Source organism: Bufo bufo, chromosome 8, assembly GCF_905171765.1.
Source record: "Bufo bufo chromosome 8, aBufBuf1.1, whole genome shotgun sequence".
In the NCBI taxonomy this organism is placed as follows: Eukaryota; Metazoa; Chordata; class Amphibia; order Anura; family Bufonidae; genus Bufo; species Bufo bufo.
This window is the reverse complement of record NC_053396.1, coordinates 187968442-187986749: the sequence shown is the minus strand read 5'-3', so window position 1 is coordinate 187986749 and position 18308 is coordinate 187968442. Positions and strand designations below refer to the sequence as shown.

Genomic DNA, 18308 nt, shown 5'->3' with positions numbered 1-18308 from the left:
GAGGCCATATCTCCAGAAGGATATAGATACTCTAGAGAGAGTTCAGAGAAGAGCTACTAAACTAGTACATGGATTGCAGGATAAAACTTACCAGGAAAGGTTAAAGGACCTTAATATGTATAGCTTGGAAGAAAGAAGAGACAGAGGGGATATGATAGAAACTTTTAAATACATAAAGGGAATCAACTCGGTAAAGGAAGAGAGCATATTTAAAAGAAGAAAAACTACCACAAGAGGACACAGTTTTAAATTAGAGGGGCAAAGGTTTAAAAGTAATATAAGGAAGTATTACTTTACTGAGAGAGTAGTGGATGCATGGAATAGCCCTCCTGCAGAAGTGGTAGCTGCAAATACAGTGAAGGGGTTTAAGCATGCATGGGATAGGCATAAGGCCATCCTTCATATAAGATAGGGCCGGGGGCTATCCATAGTATTCAGTATATTGGGCAGACTAGATGGGCCAAATGGTTCTTATCTGCCGACACATTCTATGTTTCTATGTTTCTAAAGTTTGATTAGTCAGACTGCAGTTTGCTGGGCCCCCGTTGCTGTTCAGATCCCATGTGTAAATAATGACTCCTCCTCTAGTGCCTGGCTGCTGTCCCAGCCCTGGTGACCCAGGCCTTCTTCTACTGCAGGCCCCGTAGCAACCAGTGTGATGCTACAATAATAGTTAAGCCATTGACTGGAACTTTATTTGCAAGTAAAGAATTGTTCTACTGTTAAATCTGCTTCATCATTACATGTAGCAACACCTGCACCATTGCACCATACCCTTCTTTGGGACCCTGCTTTGCACAACACCCCCCAACACCAAGGACACCCCAGCTGACATCAGGCCAGAGACTCCCACATCACCAGGATGTTTTCCCCTGAGGGAAGAAAGGGTGTGCTTTCCATCACTGCATGACCTGGGGAGCAACGGAGCAAGAGTCGCCACCATTTTTGCCCTACTGTAAGTCCTAGGGGTACCTGAGCATCAAGAGGCACTGTTAATACTTGGAAAAGGTGTCTTCCGTAGGGGAAGTCCAGTTCTGTAGTCTTGTGAACAACTGGCATTGTTCTAACTGCCTTGTTCGGGTTACAATTGTGTCTGCTTGATTTCTTCCTCCATCTTATAGAAGTGAGCCAGGTATACCACTCAGGGACAGAAAGATCCATTCTTTAAGGTCTGACCCCTTACATGTCAGTAAGTGCAGAATGTCAATGTTTGTTTCAAAGGAGGAGGCATCATGATGTGTATGCTTGGTTACATGCCCCTCCATCTGTAGCATCTTATGGATTGGAGTACCATTTGATTAGGAGAGTAGGCTATCTGATCAGGGGTAAGGAAAGCAAGAACTGACTTCAACAATCTAGAAAATGTTCCGGAAGATGAAATAAAGATGTTTTAGTATGTGCCATATAATCAATATTAGGATTCATATGTATTCCGTTGAATAAAAAAAAGTACAACCTCATTAAAAGGGTTTTCAGAGACTTATATACTGATGACGTATCTTCTGGATAAGTCATCAGTATCTGATCGGTGGAGGCATGACACCCGAGACCCCCATTGATCAGCTGTTTGGGAAGGCACAGGAGCTCCTGTGAGTGCCGCGGCCTTCTGCGTGCTCACCAAGCACAGCATCGTACTTTGTATACCGGCTGTGCTTGGCATTGCAGCTCAGCCTGATTCACTTCTATGGGACTGAACTGTGCCTAGGTCATGTGTCATGTGACCGATTAACGTCGTCCCTTGGCCTAGGAAAAGTTGGAGGAGATTGCTGTGCTACCTCGAGTGCCACTGCCTTCTCAAACAGCTGATCAGTGGAGGTCCTGGGTGTTGGACCCCGATCGAGGATAGGTCATCAGTATTGAAGTCTTGGAAAACCCCTTTAAGTATAGAGGAGGCTCCGTTCCGGATTCTCATCTATTAACTAGAGAAGAAGGTGGCTACAAGGAATATCTTTGGTTTTAGGTGACCCAGCACATTTGTGCATTACACAGACAGTAGTGTGATTTCAACAGGAACGCTTCATTTCTCCTGTAGTGGCTATGTAGAGGAACTGAACATTTACTGTTCTACTAAAGGGGGGCGGGGGGCTTCTGTGATAAGTTGTTTATTATTGGGACACTTCTAACATAAAGGGGATTGTCCAAAGAAGAAAAGCCCTTTAATTTATCTGATTCATGCATGACACCCTAATAGAGTTTAGTGTTGAGCGCGAATATTCAAATTACGAATATTTATCGCGAATATCGCAACTTCGAGAATTCGCAAATATTTAGAATATAGTGCTATATATTCTTTTTCGAATATTCGTCATTTTTTCCATCTGAAGTTATGATTTCTCCCTGCTTAAGTTGCTTGTCAAGCAACTTAAGCAGGGAGGAATCATGACTTCAGATGGAAAAAAATTATGAATATTCTAAAAAATGAATATATAGCACTATATTCAATTTAGTGCTATATATTGGTTTTTGACCCACGCCTGTATTGATAGCGTAATATTCGCATATTATGCGATCATTACCTTGCCGATTTTTTTGTAAAAAGAATGTAGAATATAACGAATATTTGAATTCGCAAATATTCAATGAATATTCTACAAAATATTCGCGAAATATCGCGAATTCGAATATGACCCCTGCCGCTCATCACTAATAGATTTCTAAAGTAGATATTTGTAGATTCTATGTAGCACATTGCATTGCAATTTTCAATATGACCCTATAGATGTGACTCACTGCAGGGTGAATGGACTTATATATGAGTATTTTTAGCTCTTTGCACTATAGTATTAGGAAATATGGTCAGCCTGCGCTCTGTCAATTTCAAAATAAAGGAAATTATTCATAGAATTACTCAGTGGAAAATTATTTTGTTCCTGTCCACTGTTACATGACCATGAGGGCACGAGTCAGGATCACCTGAGCCCCTACCTAAGAGATTGTATAAAAGAGCACTTGGAGATTAACGGCATTATAGCTCTCCAGCAGAGACCAAAAGTGACCATGCTTCTTGTCCCAGCTGTTCTCCTAATTGTCCTACTATGTCTGGTCTGGACAATATGGTTGAAAGGAAAACCTAAGGACCATCCACATCTGCCACCAGGTCCTCATCCATTCCCAGTGGTTGGCAACATTCTCCAAGTAAACCCTTGGGAGCTCTTACTCTCACTCCAACAGGTAAACCATGGGGGTAACTATATAAAGCTGATTTTATGGAAAATAGTATAACATGTAGAACATCAAAGGTGACATGTATTGTACTGAAAGTGCTTGTGTAGGATTAGAAAGAAGGATTTTTCTAGAAACAGCATCACTATTGGCCATAGGCTGTGTATGGTATTGTGTCTCAGTCCCATTCAAGTAAAAGGGACTGCGCTGCAATACTAGGCACAATGCATGGAACAAAATTGGCTCTGTTTCTAGAAAAAAAAGCTTAAAAAAAGAAAATGTTAAGGTCTTAGCCTAATTTACATTTTAATGGTGTGGTTCACCAAAAGCTGCCTATACACATTAGACAGAAGTTGGTTGATGGTTGAACAGCAGATGAACAATCATCTGGTGAAAGTTCATTTCACAGACACGGTCATACACGTTTTAGTTCATATTGGCTGTTACTGTTGATCCAACTATTGCAAAATGGTCTATAAGGGTCTATTATATGTTGGCTAAAACAATAATTCGTTGTTAAAATTTCAACCAACAAACGTTTGTTTTTGGTTGAAATCGTCCATTTTGATCAACGTTAGACTAATGTGTTTGGCCACCTTAAGACCAATTCTCAGGGAACCCCACCGATCACTAGAATAAAGGGACCTTCGGCTTTGAAGCTTGATTAAAGACAATGGTCCTTTGGCAAATATGCCACCAGTGAAGCTGTACTGAGAATTACTAGCCTTCAATAACTCAGATACAAGAACAATCATGGACGAAAAATGGGAACCCTGAAATGTATGATAATATGTTTACAATTTCTGAATTACAACACTAATCGTCCTAGGTACTATACAGATTTAAACATTTTCAGTTCACCGGTGCTTTATAGATAAACTTGAGGCAGATGCCATGTTCTCTTTAGGTGAATAGTATACAAAATAATCGAAAGGCTCTAGAGCCTATTTTGAAAGCATTGAAGACAAAACATTTATTAAGAGATGATAAAACCACCACGATATATCTGTGAAGACATCTTACGCATTTTGAACCTACGAGTTCTTAGTCATGCTATGATCAAGAACCTGTTGTTTAAAGCTTATAACCAGTCTCCATGGATGTATTGTCATGGATTTAACATGCTGCAATAAAAGCCTAGTTTTTAACTTTTTTTTTTTACAAGGTGGGTGCTGGAACCTTTGGACTACTTTCAGTATATTACAAATATGTGGATTTTACCTAATACTTGATTATCTCTGCAGCTCCAGAAAAAATATGGTCCAATATTCACAGTATATTTTGGATCTCGGCCAACTGTGATGCTTTGTGGATATGATATGGTAAAAAAGGCCTTAATAGACAATAGGGATGCTTTCAGTGGAAGAGGGAGGATGCCACTTTCTGAACATGTGCTGAAGGGACACGGTAGGATGCCATTGATTCTCCACTTTACGGAATTTTCTTGTGAATGTATTGTCCTATTTAGGAAAGCCAACTGAGTACCTCTTTTTCTAGGAATCATAGGCAGCAACGGAGAGCGCTGGAAGCAAATGAGACGCTTTGCACTTACCACTCTTAGAAACTTTGGGATGGGAAAGAGGAGCATAGAAGAGAGAATCCAGGAGGAGGCTCAATTTCTTGTGGAGGAATTCAGCAAAACGGAAGGTGTGGAAACATTTAATGTGCCATACTTTTCTCCTTCGTCATGCAGTTGATCATTTGTGGTGTGGCAATTGGTAGAATTCATATATTTTATCCTTGAATTCAGTTTGTATGTTTGCTTTGAGAAGAACCTGCTAAGACAGAGGCCTCAATGTTACATCCACCTCAACTAATATTGATCATCAAAAGATCAAGCAATGGTTTTTCTCATGATGCTGACGAAGCTGAATCTGATACTCATGATAACCCATTGTCCAATGCCCACACTTTATTGCTCAATAGACTTACAGAATGGGTTTACCAGGGATGACCAACCTGCGACCCTCCAGCTGTTGCAAAACTACAACTCCGAGCATGCTTGGACAGCCTAACGCTATTAGGGCATGCTGGGAGTTGTAGTTTTGCAACAGCTGGAAGGCTGCAGGTTGGGCATCCCTTGGTTTATAATAGAACTAGCAGAAGGACCCGGCTTCGCACGGGTATATTTAATCTATTTAATTTAATGTTTGTGTGTGTCGTTAAAAGATATTGACGGTATCCCCATAACTGTGAACTGTACAGCACCCCGCCACTTTAACAGTGTATTCCACAGTCCCCCACCCCTTAACACTGACCCCCCACAGTTCCCCGCCACCTTAAAATGGGACCTCCACAGCAGCCCATCCCCTTAACTTTGATCTTCACAATAGCCCGCCCCTTTAACAGTGAGTTTCACAGCACCCCACTCCCTTAACAGTGACCTCCACAGGACCCCGCTCCCTTAACAGTGACCTCACAGTACCCTGCTGCTTTAACAGTGACCTCCACAGCAGTTGCCCCTTTAATAGTGGCCCCTTCCCCCTTAACAGTAACATCCACAGTGAATGCCTCTTTAACAGTGATCTCCACAGTGCTGGCCCCTTTAACAGTCACCTCCACAGTGCCCTGCCCCTTTAATGCTAGGGCTACACAACGACATGTGTCGCGCGACATTTGGTCTCAGCAAACTTTATAATGATAGGCTATGGTGTCGTACTATGGATTTTTCCGCGACTGTCGCGTCGCAGTCACAGCATGTCATATGTTGCAGTGCAACACCATAGACTATCATTATAAAAATAGTTGCGCGACATTGGTGCAACATCAATGTCACGCGACACATGTAGCATTGTAGCATGTCGTCGTGTAGCCCTAGCCTAAAGCTAACCTACAGCAGTGAGACTAAGGGCCTGTAAGCTTCTATTGGCTGATAAGGGACATGTGACCGTGTGTATGGCAGTTGGGATATGAAGAGAAAGACTTGCAGGCTTGTATTGGCTAATGCAGGTCATTGGGACTATCTCGGGAACAGTACGTCCTAGAGAACTTTCCCGGACACCTGATGTACCTGTGTTCCAAATTTGGTGAAGATCGGTCCAGTCGTTTGGTCGCGCATAAAGAACAGACAGACAGACAGACTTGTTGGCAGACAGAAACTCATTTGTACCGGCATGTTACCTCCACAGTATTCATTCCCAGATAGTAAGTGATATGTGTACCAAGTTTAATTGAAATTGATTGATGAGTTTTTGAGTTACAGAGCAATATGTGTGTAGCAAAAACAGTTGGAGCATACAAACTCCATGCAGCTGCTGTGTAGGGCGTACGACCCCCACAAGGTTTCTTTCCAGGTAGCAAGGGATGTGTATACCAAGTTGCGTTTTTGAATGATCGCGGAACATACCTACATACACACACGTGTATATATACGTCCTTCTTTATATATATGACATAGAGGTTAAGAGTGCTATTTTGGTTTTAATTTGCAATAGTCACAAATAGCTGAATATTCCTGTGGCTTGCAAGAGGGTCTTCTATTTTTATTACCCTTTTACTGGCCCTAACCCCACCACCACTTCAATATTATGTCAGCAATATTCAACTGGACTTCCACTTAGTTGACACAAAATGATTAATGCCGGGTCATACAGTACTTCATAAATAGATTTGGCAAAAGTAAAATGGCTGTTTACTGAAGGGTCAAACCAATATCAGAGAGGCCTAATAAAGAAATACCAGACCGTCTGGGGGAAGATGAAGGTTCGCCGAAACGTGCGTCGGGGCAGGCGCCATCCCAGAGGAAGCACATCATGGGTAATGGATTCTTTGTCATTGCTTGAATATTATTGCACTTTGCACTTGCACTTTTATTGCTATTTAATCTGTGAAAACCATCACCCCTTGTGTCTTCCTCTTGTGGATGCCGCCTTTTCCCTGCATTTTTTTTTTTTCATGTATTTACTATACTTTTTATATTGTGTCAATAAACTGTATTTATATTTATGCCTTCTGGTATTTCTTTATTAGGTTTTTCAGTATAGTTATTTTACCATAGCCATATCTGTTACCTTTTACATGGTATCTATATACATGCAATTTTGCATGATATCTGTATACAGGAGTAATCGTTGTTGTGTAGTTGTATTGGCTCATATTTATTGGATGGCATCCAATAGCAGAGAGGGTAGCTTCATCGGATGCCTAATATAGGTATTAGTTAATATAGATAATATAACATTTATTTTTTTCTCTATCTCACTAGGGAAATTGTTTGACCCTACTTTTCTCCTCGGCTGTGCTGTATCCAACATCATCTGTTCTATTGTTTTCGGCAAGAGATTTAGTTATAAAGATGAACATTTTCTGTCTCTCCTCAAGAATATCACTGGGACTCTTCGATTTATGAATTCTATATGGGGTATAGTAAGTACCAATATTTTCTTTTAACGATTTTTGCCTTTAGATCTAATACCTTCCAGTAAAGCACATTTGCCCCCATTAAATCAAACAATTTTAATATTGCAGATTTTCTTTTACTTCCATGGGCTTCTGCGACATATTCCTGGTCCTCACCAGAAAGGTATTCAGCATCTAGTTGACACCAAAGCATTTATTCAAGAAAGGGTAAATGAGAGTATGAGCACACTTAACCCTGACTCTACACGTCACTTTATTGACTGCTTTCTGGTTAAGATGCAACAGGTAAGAGACAATATTCTCTGATTGTAGGTCTTTATTTTTGACAGCTTGCATGTTATATACAAGATTCTTCTACGAGCAGAGATCTCAGGGACCCATTACTCCTGGGTTTCCTACTCATTTCTGCTTCCAGGTCCTTCTCGACAAGCAGTAAATATCTACTCACTCAATCACTGGCTGAGGCTGGTCTCCACTGCAGCCGGTTATTGACTGAGTGTTGAGAAGGACCAGAAAACCAGGGATGCATTGGAAAGGGAATGGAAGCAATTGGTGAAGTATGAGTTTTTACAACATTTTTCCCAGCATTCTCCGCATGTTTCAAAGAAAATATCAACGGAAAAAATATTGGAGATATGTTCACTAATTGCAGACAGTTCTCTCTTATTTCTTTGTATAGGATCAACAAAATCCAGCATCAGAATTCCATAATAAGAATCTTGTAGGATCCTCCCTGAACTTGTTCTTTGCCGGGACAGAAACTACCAGTACCACCCTTCGATATGGCTTCCTCACGCTACTAAAATATCCTCAAATTCAAGGTACAATATTTGAGATCATATTTCTATTTGGATTTTTTTACTGTATTGATTAAGGATTCACAGAAAAAAAAAGATAATAGTGCACTAACAAAATAGATGCAAGCATTACATATGGACTAAGCCCTCACTCTGATGTAATAAAATCTGAGACACTTAGCCAATATATTTTGATCAAAACACATCTGTGACCTCCTACCCAGCGCCAAGGTGGTCTCAGGTCAGGCAGGTCCTACGCTAAACCTACCTAAGCCGTTGGGCTTCTATGTTCAGGAGCGCAGACCCCGCACATATGGTGTGCTGCTCCTAGTCACCTCCATGTGCATCAAGCAACCAATGGGAGGAGGAGCAAGCACACCTATATGTACCACCTAATCAAGGCACTCTATTGGATAGGAAGGGCAAAAGTGCAAAGGAATGCTACTCCCAAGATAAAATAGGAGCACATTCACACTTGAAGGTGCCACTCCCTCAAGCATATAGTACATAATTTAAAAAAATCACAGAAAAAAGATAAAGATAAAAACATCCTGAACGATGTAATAAATAAATATGCGGATTTATTTTCATAAATGTAGCCAGCGACATCCGCATATTTATTTATTACATCGTGCAGGATGTTTTTATCTTTATCTTTTTTTCTGTGATTTTTGTTTATTGATTAAGGATTACCTACAGTTTAAGACTGGTTATTATTACCTCCACCATTCATTTTGTGGTCATTTATTAATGTATCATCCAGGTTTTTGAACCAGGTCTTGTGCAGTCATATATCATCTTACTATGACCAATTCTTCCCTCCAGACCAATTAACTTGAATTTTATATCCTTTTAAGCAAAAATCCAGGATGAAATTTACCATGTGATTGGTGATCGTTGCCCATCAGCAGAAGATCGAACCAAGATGCCTTACACTGAAGCTGTAATCTATGAGATCCAGAGATTCAGTGATATTGTTCCCACAGGGGTTCCCCACTGTACAACTGAGGATGTCTCATTTGGAGGTTACACTATCCCCAAGGTAAATACATTGGGTTAAGACAAAGAAAGGATAAAACTTGGTCAGCTACTGTTCACACTATAACTGGTCTGTAATTGTGCAGTGCTGAACAGTGCAATTAACATATGCCAAGGATATGTAAACAGTTGAATATGTCTGCTTTTGGCTCCCATTGTAAAAAAATGTAGAGAATATTTCACAGCCTACACGTCAGATGTTGATTGGATCCCAATCATAAATTGAACTGAACTTAAAAGTGTCCATACTTAATAGTATTCCAATGAACAATCATTTGGCAGATTGCTATCTTTCCCAACTCCCTCATACACATACACATTTGGTTCCCCCGATTATGTGTTTCAATGGGGAGAGAGAATAATAGCAGTGCTACGGCTTATTCCCAAGAATATATATATTTTTTATTAGTCCGACTTTTCTCTCCTGACATCATATGTCGAGATGAATGGAGAGTCCCCGTACACTTTAGATTGCCAGTTGCCCCAATGAAGGTGGTGAGTTCTGCTGACAATATACTAATGTGTATGGAGACCTTTTTAAGCCAATACAGTGGAAACAGTGAAGACTGAAGAATTGCTACCCTACTATTGCCAAAATTATACATAAGCCCATAAATCATGCTAGAATCTATGTCGAATAAAGGTGAAATTACACGTCCAGACAATAAAGCAGATTTCTTGGAATGAACGCTCCTGCGAGCTCATGTTCCCGACAATATGCCCGTCTAAAGGTGCAGCTAATCACCCAACGAACGAGTGAAACACTCTTTCATCGGGTGAAACTGTCGTTCATGCAGGCACGTAAATTATCGTTTCTGGCCAGCAGAATGTGTGGTCTAAACAGCCCAGGAACAATGCAGCTGTATGAGGATGAGCGATCGTAATAGCGACCGCTTGTCCTTATACCGTGGAAATTATCTCTGCTGCTTCACCTCCACTTAATGAGCAGCCGACTGTCGGGAAGGATCACTTCCTTTGTGACAATATCGTGCCCATTTACATGTCTAAATCCACCTTAACTTGTGGACATTAGGTACAATAATTGTCCTACCTACACTATACTATACTTTGAAGTCATTTGTTGTTGTCTTCATATAGACTGGCTTCTATAATGGTTAATTCCACTGTATTCAGCCAAAAGTAGAATTTTAGGTGGTTAGCAATGTTGTCTTGTACCACCTGGGCCTTAGGCCCAAATGCATCCAAGGACTACATTAGCATACATATCCTTGTCTTTGTGTAATTTCATCCGAGGCTGATGTGTACTATGATTATAATGCCCATACAGCTCTGCAGATTATAAAAGCAGCATAAATATACTGATACTTGGGAAGAATTTATCTAATCTCCTTATTTCCTTAACTTTCAGGGCACAGATGTGTTCCCACTATTGACCACTGTACTGAAGGATCCTGAACAGTTTCCAGAGCCAGAGCTCTTCGCTCCAGATCGGTTCCTGGACGATAAGGGAGCAATAAAGAAGCATGCAGCTTTCTTGCCGTTCTCTGCAGGTAAAATATGTTTTGTGCTTTATAATAAAACTTTATAATAAAACATCATTTTTAGTTGTAGGTTGAAAATTGACTACCCTACATATGTTTAACATATTTTTATAGACTTAAAATTAAGCTCCACAAAAATTTAAGTTTAAGATATTTTTGAATGAAAACTTAATAATGTCTCCTTTCCTTGTAGGAAGACGAGTATGTCCGGGAGAAGGCTTAGCTCGTATGGAACTCTTCCTATTCCTGACCACACTCCTACAGAAGTTTACCCTGACCACAGTGGTGCCAACAGATGACATAGACTTACGTCCTGAGTTTAGCAGTACAGGCCACCTGCCCCATTACTTCAAGATGTCTGCAGTTCCTCGTCATTAACATTTTACCACTGTTATGACCAATTCACAACCATTCATATAGCAACTACCTGTTTTACACTAATATTTTTATATGGGCTTAATTAGAGTAACTTTACTATACTCTTTGCAGGAGATTTTTGTAATATAAATTATCAGAATATTCCATTAGCTGTTATCAACCTTTTGTACATGACAATAAAAGAAAGAAAAACAATGTCCTGGTGTCGGCATTGCTGGTACTTCTAGGGTGGACCGGAGTTTGTTTGCATTGGCATGTAATATCGCGGGCGGTGCTCTGCACTTGTAAGAACAATCCAACACTTGTAAAAAGTAGATAACAATAAATTGTGGCACTCACCGAATTTTCTTGCAGCATTTATCCAAAAACATAAAAACAAAAAAATCTGTGCTTCGTCTGGCCACTCACCCTGTTATCAACCTTTGTCCATTGAATAATTAAAGGACATTTTCCTCCATTAAAGATAGACCATCACTCTTGCATGTAGGAATGGTACAAGTTTTCCTATTGCCCAGGGCAGGTGTTTTGAATGCACTTTTACCTTGGCCCATAAAGTTCCATTTGTGAACAATCATCCGTATAACTGCCGCCTGTCAAACCAAAGGAAAGCATATATTAGCTTCAGGAACGTACAACATTACCAGAAGATTGAACACAGTCTCCAAGTTTGTTGTACAAATAAATTTATAGTCCGTAGATTGCATTTGCCGCTTCAGTGGGCCATCTATCTTGGTTACGCTTCAACTTAGCCCAGCCTACACAAACTCTCAGAATAAAGAGGATCCTTCACAGCTTCTGCCCCTTAAAGAGGGCAATATTTTGGGCTCTGAAAAAAATTGCACAAAACAAAAATCAAACTTACCTCATGGATCCTCTGTTGCCCCTGTTCTGATGATTCTCAGGCCTACTGGTGTTCTCTGCTTCACTGGATCTCTCAATAAACTGGAAATGTGACTTCTCAGACATCTGCTGGCTGAGGTGGGTCACCACTGTGGCCAATAATTGGTTGAGTGGTCATTTTCTGAGTGCTGAGACAAACTAGGAACTAGAGACTGGTTGGGAATTTGTGAAGTATCAGAAAGGAGCAGCTGGTGAGCAGTATAATGAGTATGTTTTTTTTTTAAAGGGTACTAGCTGATGACCCGGCATTGCTCGGGTATTTATTTATTGCAATTTTATATTAAATAACAGTGACTTTCACAATGGCTGCCCCTTTAATGTGGACCGCCCGTTTAACAGTGACTTTCACAGTGGCTGCCCCTTTTATGGTGACCGCCCCTTTAACAGTGACTTTCACAGTGGCCGCCCCTTTAACGGTGACTGCCCCTTTAACAGTGACTTTCACGGTGGCTGCCCTTTTAACAGTGACTTTCACAGTGGCCGCCCCTTTAACAGTGACTGCCTAACAGTGACTTTTACTGTGGCCGTTCCTTTAACAGTGACCACCCCTTTAACCTGTTGGGGACACAGGTACGCCCTGATGTCCCGGTACTTAACTGTACGCCTTGTGTATTCCCGATCGCCGCTGCGTGGCAGGCGCTGATCGGAACAGAATGCCTGCTGAAATTATTCAGCAGGCACTCTGTGACAATGCCGAGGGAGGTCCGGGGCCCCCCCCCCCCCGTATCGGCGATTGCAGCAAACCGCAGGTCAATTCAGACCTGCAGTTTGCTGCGTTTCCGGGTTATTTGGGTCTCTGGTGACCCGATAACCCGGAATAGGATGGTGATCGGTGGTGTGATAATACACCACCAATCACCATCCTTAGACCCCGAGAGGTTATGGTGACATCACCTCTCAGGATCGCTTGCGATTGGCTGCACGGGCTGGTGGGGCAGTTGACTTCCCCCAGCTCTGCCTCCTCTTACACACTGCGTCCTGGAGCATGGGGAGAGGAGCTTTGTGGAGCCCAGAACCCCCAGCACCCATCATCTGTGCCCAGCAACCCCCATCTGAGCCACCACAGGTACCCAGGGACAGGTTTAAGGACAGATTAGTCTAGGCAGGGAGATTAGGGAGAGTTTAGAGAAAAAAAAAAGTTTTTTTTTCAGCATCACCCTGATCGAGTGTCTGGGGTTTAGACCCCCCAGGGGTACTGCAGCTTGTTCCCCGGCCCCCCCACACCCATTTTTTGGGGCGCAAGCACTTTTTTTTTGTGTGCGTGCGCTTTTAGCGTCCGGCCACTGTTAGCGCATTGCCCACCCCACCGCTGATCAGCTAGTTTGAATTTTTTTATTTATTTATTTTTTACATTTTTTGTGGCTTTTTTTACATTTTTTAATTTATTTTTTCTGTTAAGTTTAGGGTAGGTACACAAACACCCGTGCCCCCAGACACACGCACACTAAATAAAGTTTTCCACACACACGCACACTCCCCTATGGCCCGCCAGACGTTCTCGGCCGAGGAGGCATACGCCCTGCTTGCCTCAGACTCCGAAAGCCCCAGTGAGGACGAGGATCACCCCACTTTCCTCTTGTTATCCGCGTCCTCATCATCTAGTGATGATGATGAGCCCCCAAGGCGGAGCAAGGGGACCTCCATGCCAGGGACCCTGTGGCCCACACTAGTACGAGCAGCTCTGGGGCTCGTACTAGTTTTCCGGCCCACCATATAAGTCCACCTGAGCCCCCTATCGGTGAACTTAAATGGTGTACCCCAGAGGATTTTGAGCCCGTAATTCCTGATTTTGTTGGCCAATCAGGAATCCAGATTTCCACAGTGGGCTTCACTGAATATGACTATTTTAGTTTTTTTTTCAGTGACCACTTTGTGAATCTGATGGTGGAGCAAACTAACTTGTTTGCCCAACAGTTCGTTTTTGGCTAGGTCCGGTGGCTGGACTCCGGTCAGTGCAGCTGAGATAAGGACGTTTTGGGGCCTCGTGCTGCACATGGGCCTAGTCATAAAAAACTGTGTCAGGCAGTACTGGAGTAGGGACGTCCTCTACCAGACCCCACTCTACTGTATGACCATGACACATTCCCATTTTGAGGCCATCCGGAAATGCATCATGTCACCCCCGTGATCCTGCCTATGACCGCCTGTACAAAATTAGGCCGGTCATCGATCACTTCGGGGCCAAATTTTTGGAGGCCTATGTACCTGGAAGGGAGGTCGCTGTTAATGAGTCTCTCATTGCTTTCAAGGGGAGACTCATTTTCCGCCAGTATGTTCCCTCTAAGTGGGCGAGGTATGGCGTGAAGCTGTACAAACTTTGTGAGAGTACCTGCTTTTTTTGTCACCTTATATCACAAAAAGTGTAATAGCAAGCAATCAAAAAGTCATATGCACCCCAAAATAGTGCCAATAAAACCGTCCTCTTATCCCGCAAAAAATTAGCCCCTACTTAAGACAATAGGCTTAAAACTAAAAAACACTGACTCTCAGACTATGGAGATACTAAAATGTTTTAGTTTTTTTTTGTTTAAAAAAGGATATTATAGTGTAAAACCTAAATAAATTTCAAAAAGTAGACATATTAGGTATTGCCGATTCCGTACGAATCTGCTCTATAAAAATAACACATGACCTAACCCCCCAAATGAACACAGTCAAAAAAATAAAATTTTCAATTTTAATCCATTTTTCCGTTAACAAAGCAAGGGTTAACAGTCAAACAAAACTCTATATTTATTGCCCTGATTCTGTAGTTTTCAGAAACACCTCCTATGTGGTCATAAAATTCTGTATGGCCAAACGGCAGGGCGCAGAAGGAAAGGAGCGCCATATGGTTTTTGGAACACAGATTTTGCTGGACTGTTTTTTTTTACACCATGTCCTATTTGAAGCCCCCCTGATGCACCCCTTTTATGGGCTAATGCAGGTCATTTTTGCATTTAGGGGGTTTTGGGTCTGTATTTTGTAGATTGGGACTGAAGGGAGTGTATTCGAGGTTCTGTATTTAGTGGGTCAGGACTAATGGTGTGTATTTAGGAAGTCTGGGGTCTGTATTTTGAGGGTCTGGTCTGGGAGGTATGTATTTAGGGCTTCTGTATTTGTTTAGCTAACGTAACCTTATGGCACATTTAAAGTGTAGCTAGGGAGCTTTTTCTGGCCTACATGCTAAACTGAGGTGTTTTTACTATTTGGGACATGAAGGAGGAAATAAGAGGAGCACTATTACAGTGTGGGGCCTAAAGTGGACAATAATACTGTGTGGAGCACAAAGGAAGGTACTTTTTCTGCTTGGAGCACCATTTTGACACAGTTCCTGTGTGGTCAACATTTCAACACTATTACCATCCCGGCAACAAGTTGGAGTACTATTACTGTCTATTGCATTATTGGACACTGGTATTATAGGATTACTATCTGTGTGACACTATTATTTACAGGCGTGGACAAAATTGTTTGTACCCTTCCGTTAAAGAAAGAAAAACCCACAATGATCACTGAAATAACTACAAACTGACTAAAGACATTGCTTTTGAATTGTGGTTCAATAGAATAATAATAAAAAAAATAAACAGGCCTGGACAAAAATGATGGCACCCCTATAAAAGAGTGAAAATTATTTGACCATATTAAACTAAGATGTGTCCTGTAATCAGCATCACAGGTGTCATGAAACTTGAAGTCAGTCTGCCTATTTAAAGGGTGAAAAGTAGTCCCTGTGCTGTTTGGTATTATAGTGTGTACCACACTGAATATGGAAAAAAGAGAGTTTAGGAGAGAGTTGTCTCACGAGATTAGAAAGAAAGTTATAGACAAAGTTAAAGGTAATGGCCATAAGACCATCTCCAAACAGATTGATGCTCCTTTTCTTTTTTTCTTTTTTTTATTGAAAGTGCCAACCTGTGCAACTAAAAAATGCACTCCTGTTACTACATTTCACATATTATTCAGAAATATAAGGTCTACAGGACTATAGCCAACCTTTCTGGATGTGGCTTCAAGAGGAAAATTGTTGACAAATTGAAGAGACGGATAATATGAATGGTAACCAAAGAGCCCAGAACAACTTCAAAGCAGGTTAGAGGTGAACTCCAATATCAAAGTACTTAAACTATCCTTTACTGTCTTAGTCAAAGTGGACTAAATGGAAGACGACCAAGGAGGAATCCACTGTTGAAAGCAAATCCTAAAAAAAAAAACTGACTGGAATTTGCCAAAATGCATATTGATAAGCCACAAAGCTTCTGGAAGAATGTCCTTTGGACAGATGAGATAAAACTAGAGCTTTTTGGCAAGTCACATCAGCTCTATGTTCACAGACTCAAAAATGAAGCATACTAAGAAAATAACATTGTACCTGCTGTGGTACATGGAGGAGGCTCAGTTATGTTCTGGAGCTGCTTTGCGGCATCTGGCTGTCACGGTCTCTAACGTGACAGGTGTCAGAAGATCTAAGAGACTAGCTGCACGTGATGTGATCTGACAGCCTCTTTGGTTTCACTTGTTTTCAGTGTTGTTGCTGGTAATGACCACACCTCTTGTCACAGGTGTAGCTTATTCGTCATTCCAACTCCTCTATTTAGTCTGGTTTCACCCATCATGCTATGCTGTTGATAGCTTCAGTTTGGTATTGGAAGTGCTGGTGTGAGGTCCTCTTCTGAGTTCCTGCTCGTCCATTTCCTTCAGAAGTTAAGTGTTACTTCCCTTTCATATTTTGTTGTTTCCCATCTGTCTTTTGTTACTAGGCCTCAGGGAGACGCTGGTTCTTTCATATTGGAAGAAACAGGCCATTTCAAGCCCAAGCACTACTCCAGGGCAGTTCAGGGTTTCCAGGGTTGTAGGTTCCAGTGTATGAACATTCCTACCCTCAAGGTCCGTTCATACAGACAGGAGTCAGGGCTAGGATTAGGGTTTCCATATGTGGTGTCCCGTTTCCCTTTCCCTAGCTTTGAGGCCTAGTTCCTTTTCCCTTCCATCCTGTTGTTGGTGTGGTGTTCCCTCCCACATCACTACTAGTGATGAGCGGCAGGTCCCATATTCAAATTCGCGATATTTCACGTATATTCGCTAGAATATTTGTTTCATATTCGCAAATATTCGTATTTAAGATTATTTTCACGATTGCCATTAATCTAAAACGTTAAAAAATCACATAATGCGAAGTTGATCAAAAAAGAATATATAGCAGTAAATATAGTGCTATATATTAGTTTTAAGAATATTCATCATATTCTAAAACAAGAATATATATAGCAATATAGAGAATATAGCGAATATTCGTAAAATACACATATAGACTGTAATTTAGCTAATATAGTGGTAAAACTTTTTTTTTTATAGTCTAATTATTTTTTTCTCTTCTGGACTTCAGATTTGGAAAAAATGTACACTATTAAAAAAAAAATACTATAGCACTATATAAGCTAAATGGCAGTCTATATGTGTATTTCATGAATATTCGCTATATTGCAATATATTCTTGTTTTAGAATATGACGAATATTCTAAAAAATGAAGTTTTATGTTAGAAGTGTCTATTGAGTGTTTATTAAATATTGCACTTCATATGCACTTGCTGTCCTGGGCTCCTTGATATTTGAGTGCCCCTCTTCTATTTTATATGCTATTTTCTTCTGGAACTGGGTGATCCTTGAGGAGTGCACCTACCCATAGGGATCTCCCAGGTGAGCCGCCATTTTTTCATCTCTGATCTAAATCTTATTGAACATCTGTGGAAGAAGCTGAAACATGCAGTATGGAAAATGTAACTGAGACAGCTGGGGCTGTTTGCTCACAAGGAGTGGGCCAAAATACCTGTGGACAGGTGCAGAAGTCTCATTGAGAGATATAGATATCACATGCTTGCAGTGATTGCCTCAAAAGGTTTTGCAACAAAATATTAAAGGGATTGTCCAGGCTTTTTCTATTGAAGACCTATCCTCAGGATAGGTCATCAATATCAGATCGGTGGGGGACCAACACCCAGCACCCCCGTCGATCAGCTGTTTGAGGAGACAGTGCACCCTGTGCGCACTTGCCGTCTCCCTTCTCTCTTCCTGTCCGTTGCTGCTGTCCCATAGACATACAGCATTGAGCAGGAAGAGAGAAGGGAGACAGGACATGCGCACTGCGAACACCTTCTATTCAAACAGCGGGTGTCGGACCCCCGCTGATCT

The 18308-nt window shown here is 41.3% G+C and overlaps 1 protein-coding gene across 2 annotated transcripts; it reads left to right on the top strand.

The window, feature by feature from the left end:
- The first annotated feature begins 787 nt into the window (after positions 1–787).
- Positions 788–11431, top strand: LOC121009428 (cytochrome P450 2B11-like). Of its 2 annotated transcripts, none has more exons than XM_040442541.1 (9): positions 788–955; positions 4407–4569; positions 4660–4809; positions 7367–7527; positions 7630–7806; positions 8201–8342; positions 9176–9360; positions 10726–10867; positions 11052–11431. In XM_040442541.1, the coding sequence occupies exons 2-9, from the start codon at positions 4464–4466 to the stop codon at positions 11234–11236; spliced, it is 1248 nt and encodes a 415-aa protein (XP_040298475.1). In that variant the 5' UTR covers positions 788–955; positions 4407–4463; the 3' UTR covers positions 11237–11431. The 2 variants fall into 2 exon arrangements, with proteins under 2 accessions (XP_040298475.1, XP_040298474.1); XM_040442540.1 differs by lacking the exon at positions 788–955 and adding an exon at positions 2978–3171.
- Positions 11432–18308: the final 6877 nt, after the last annotated feature.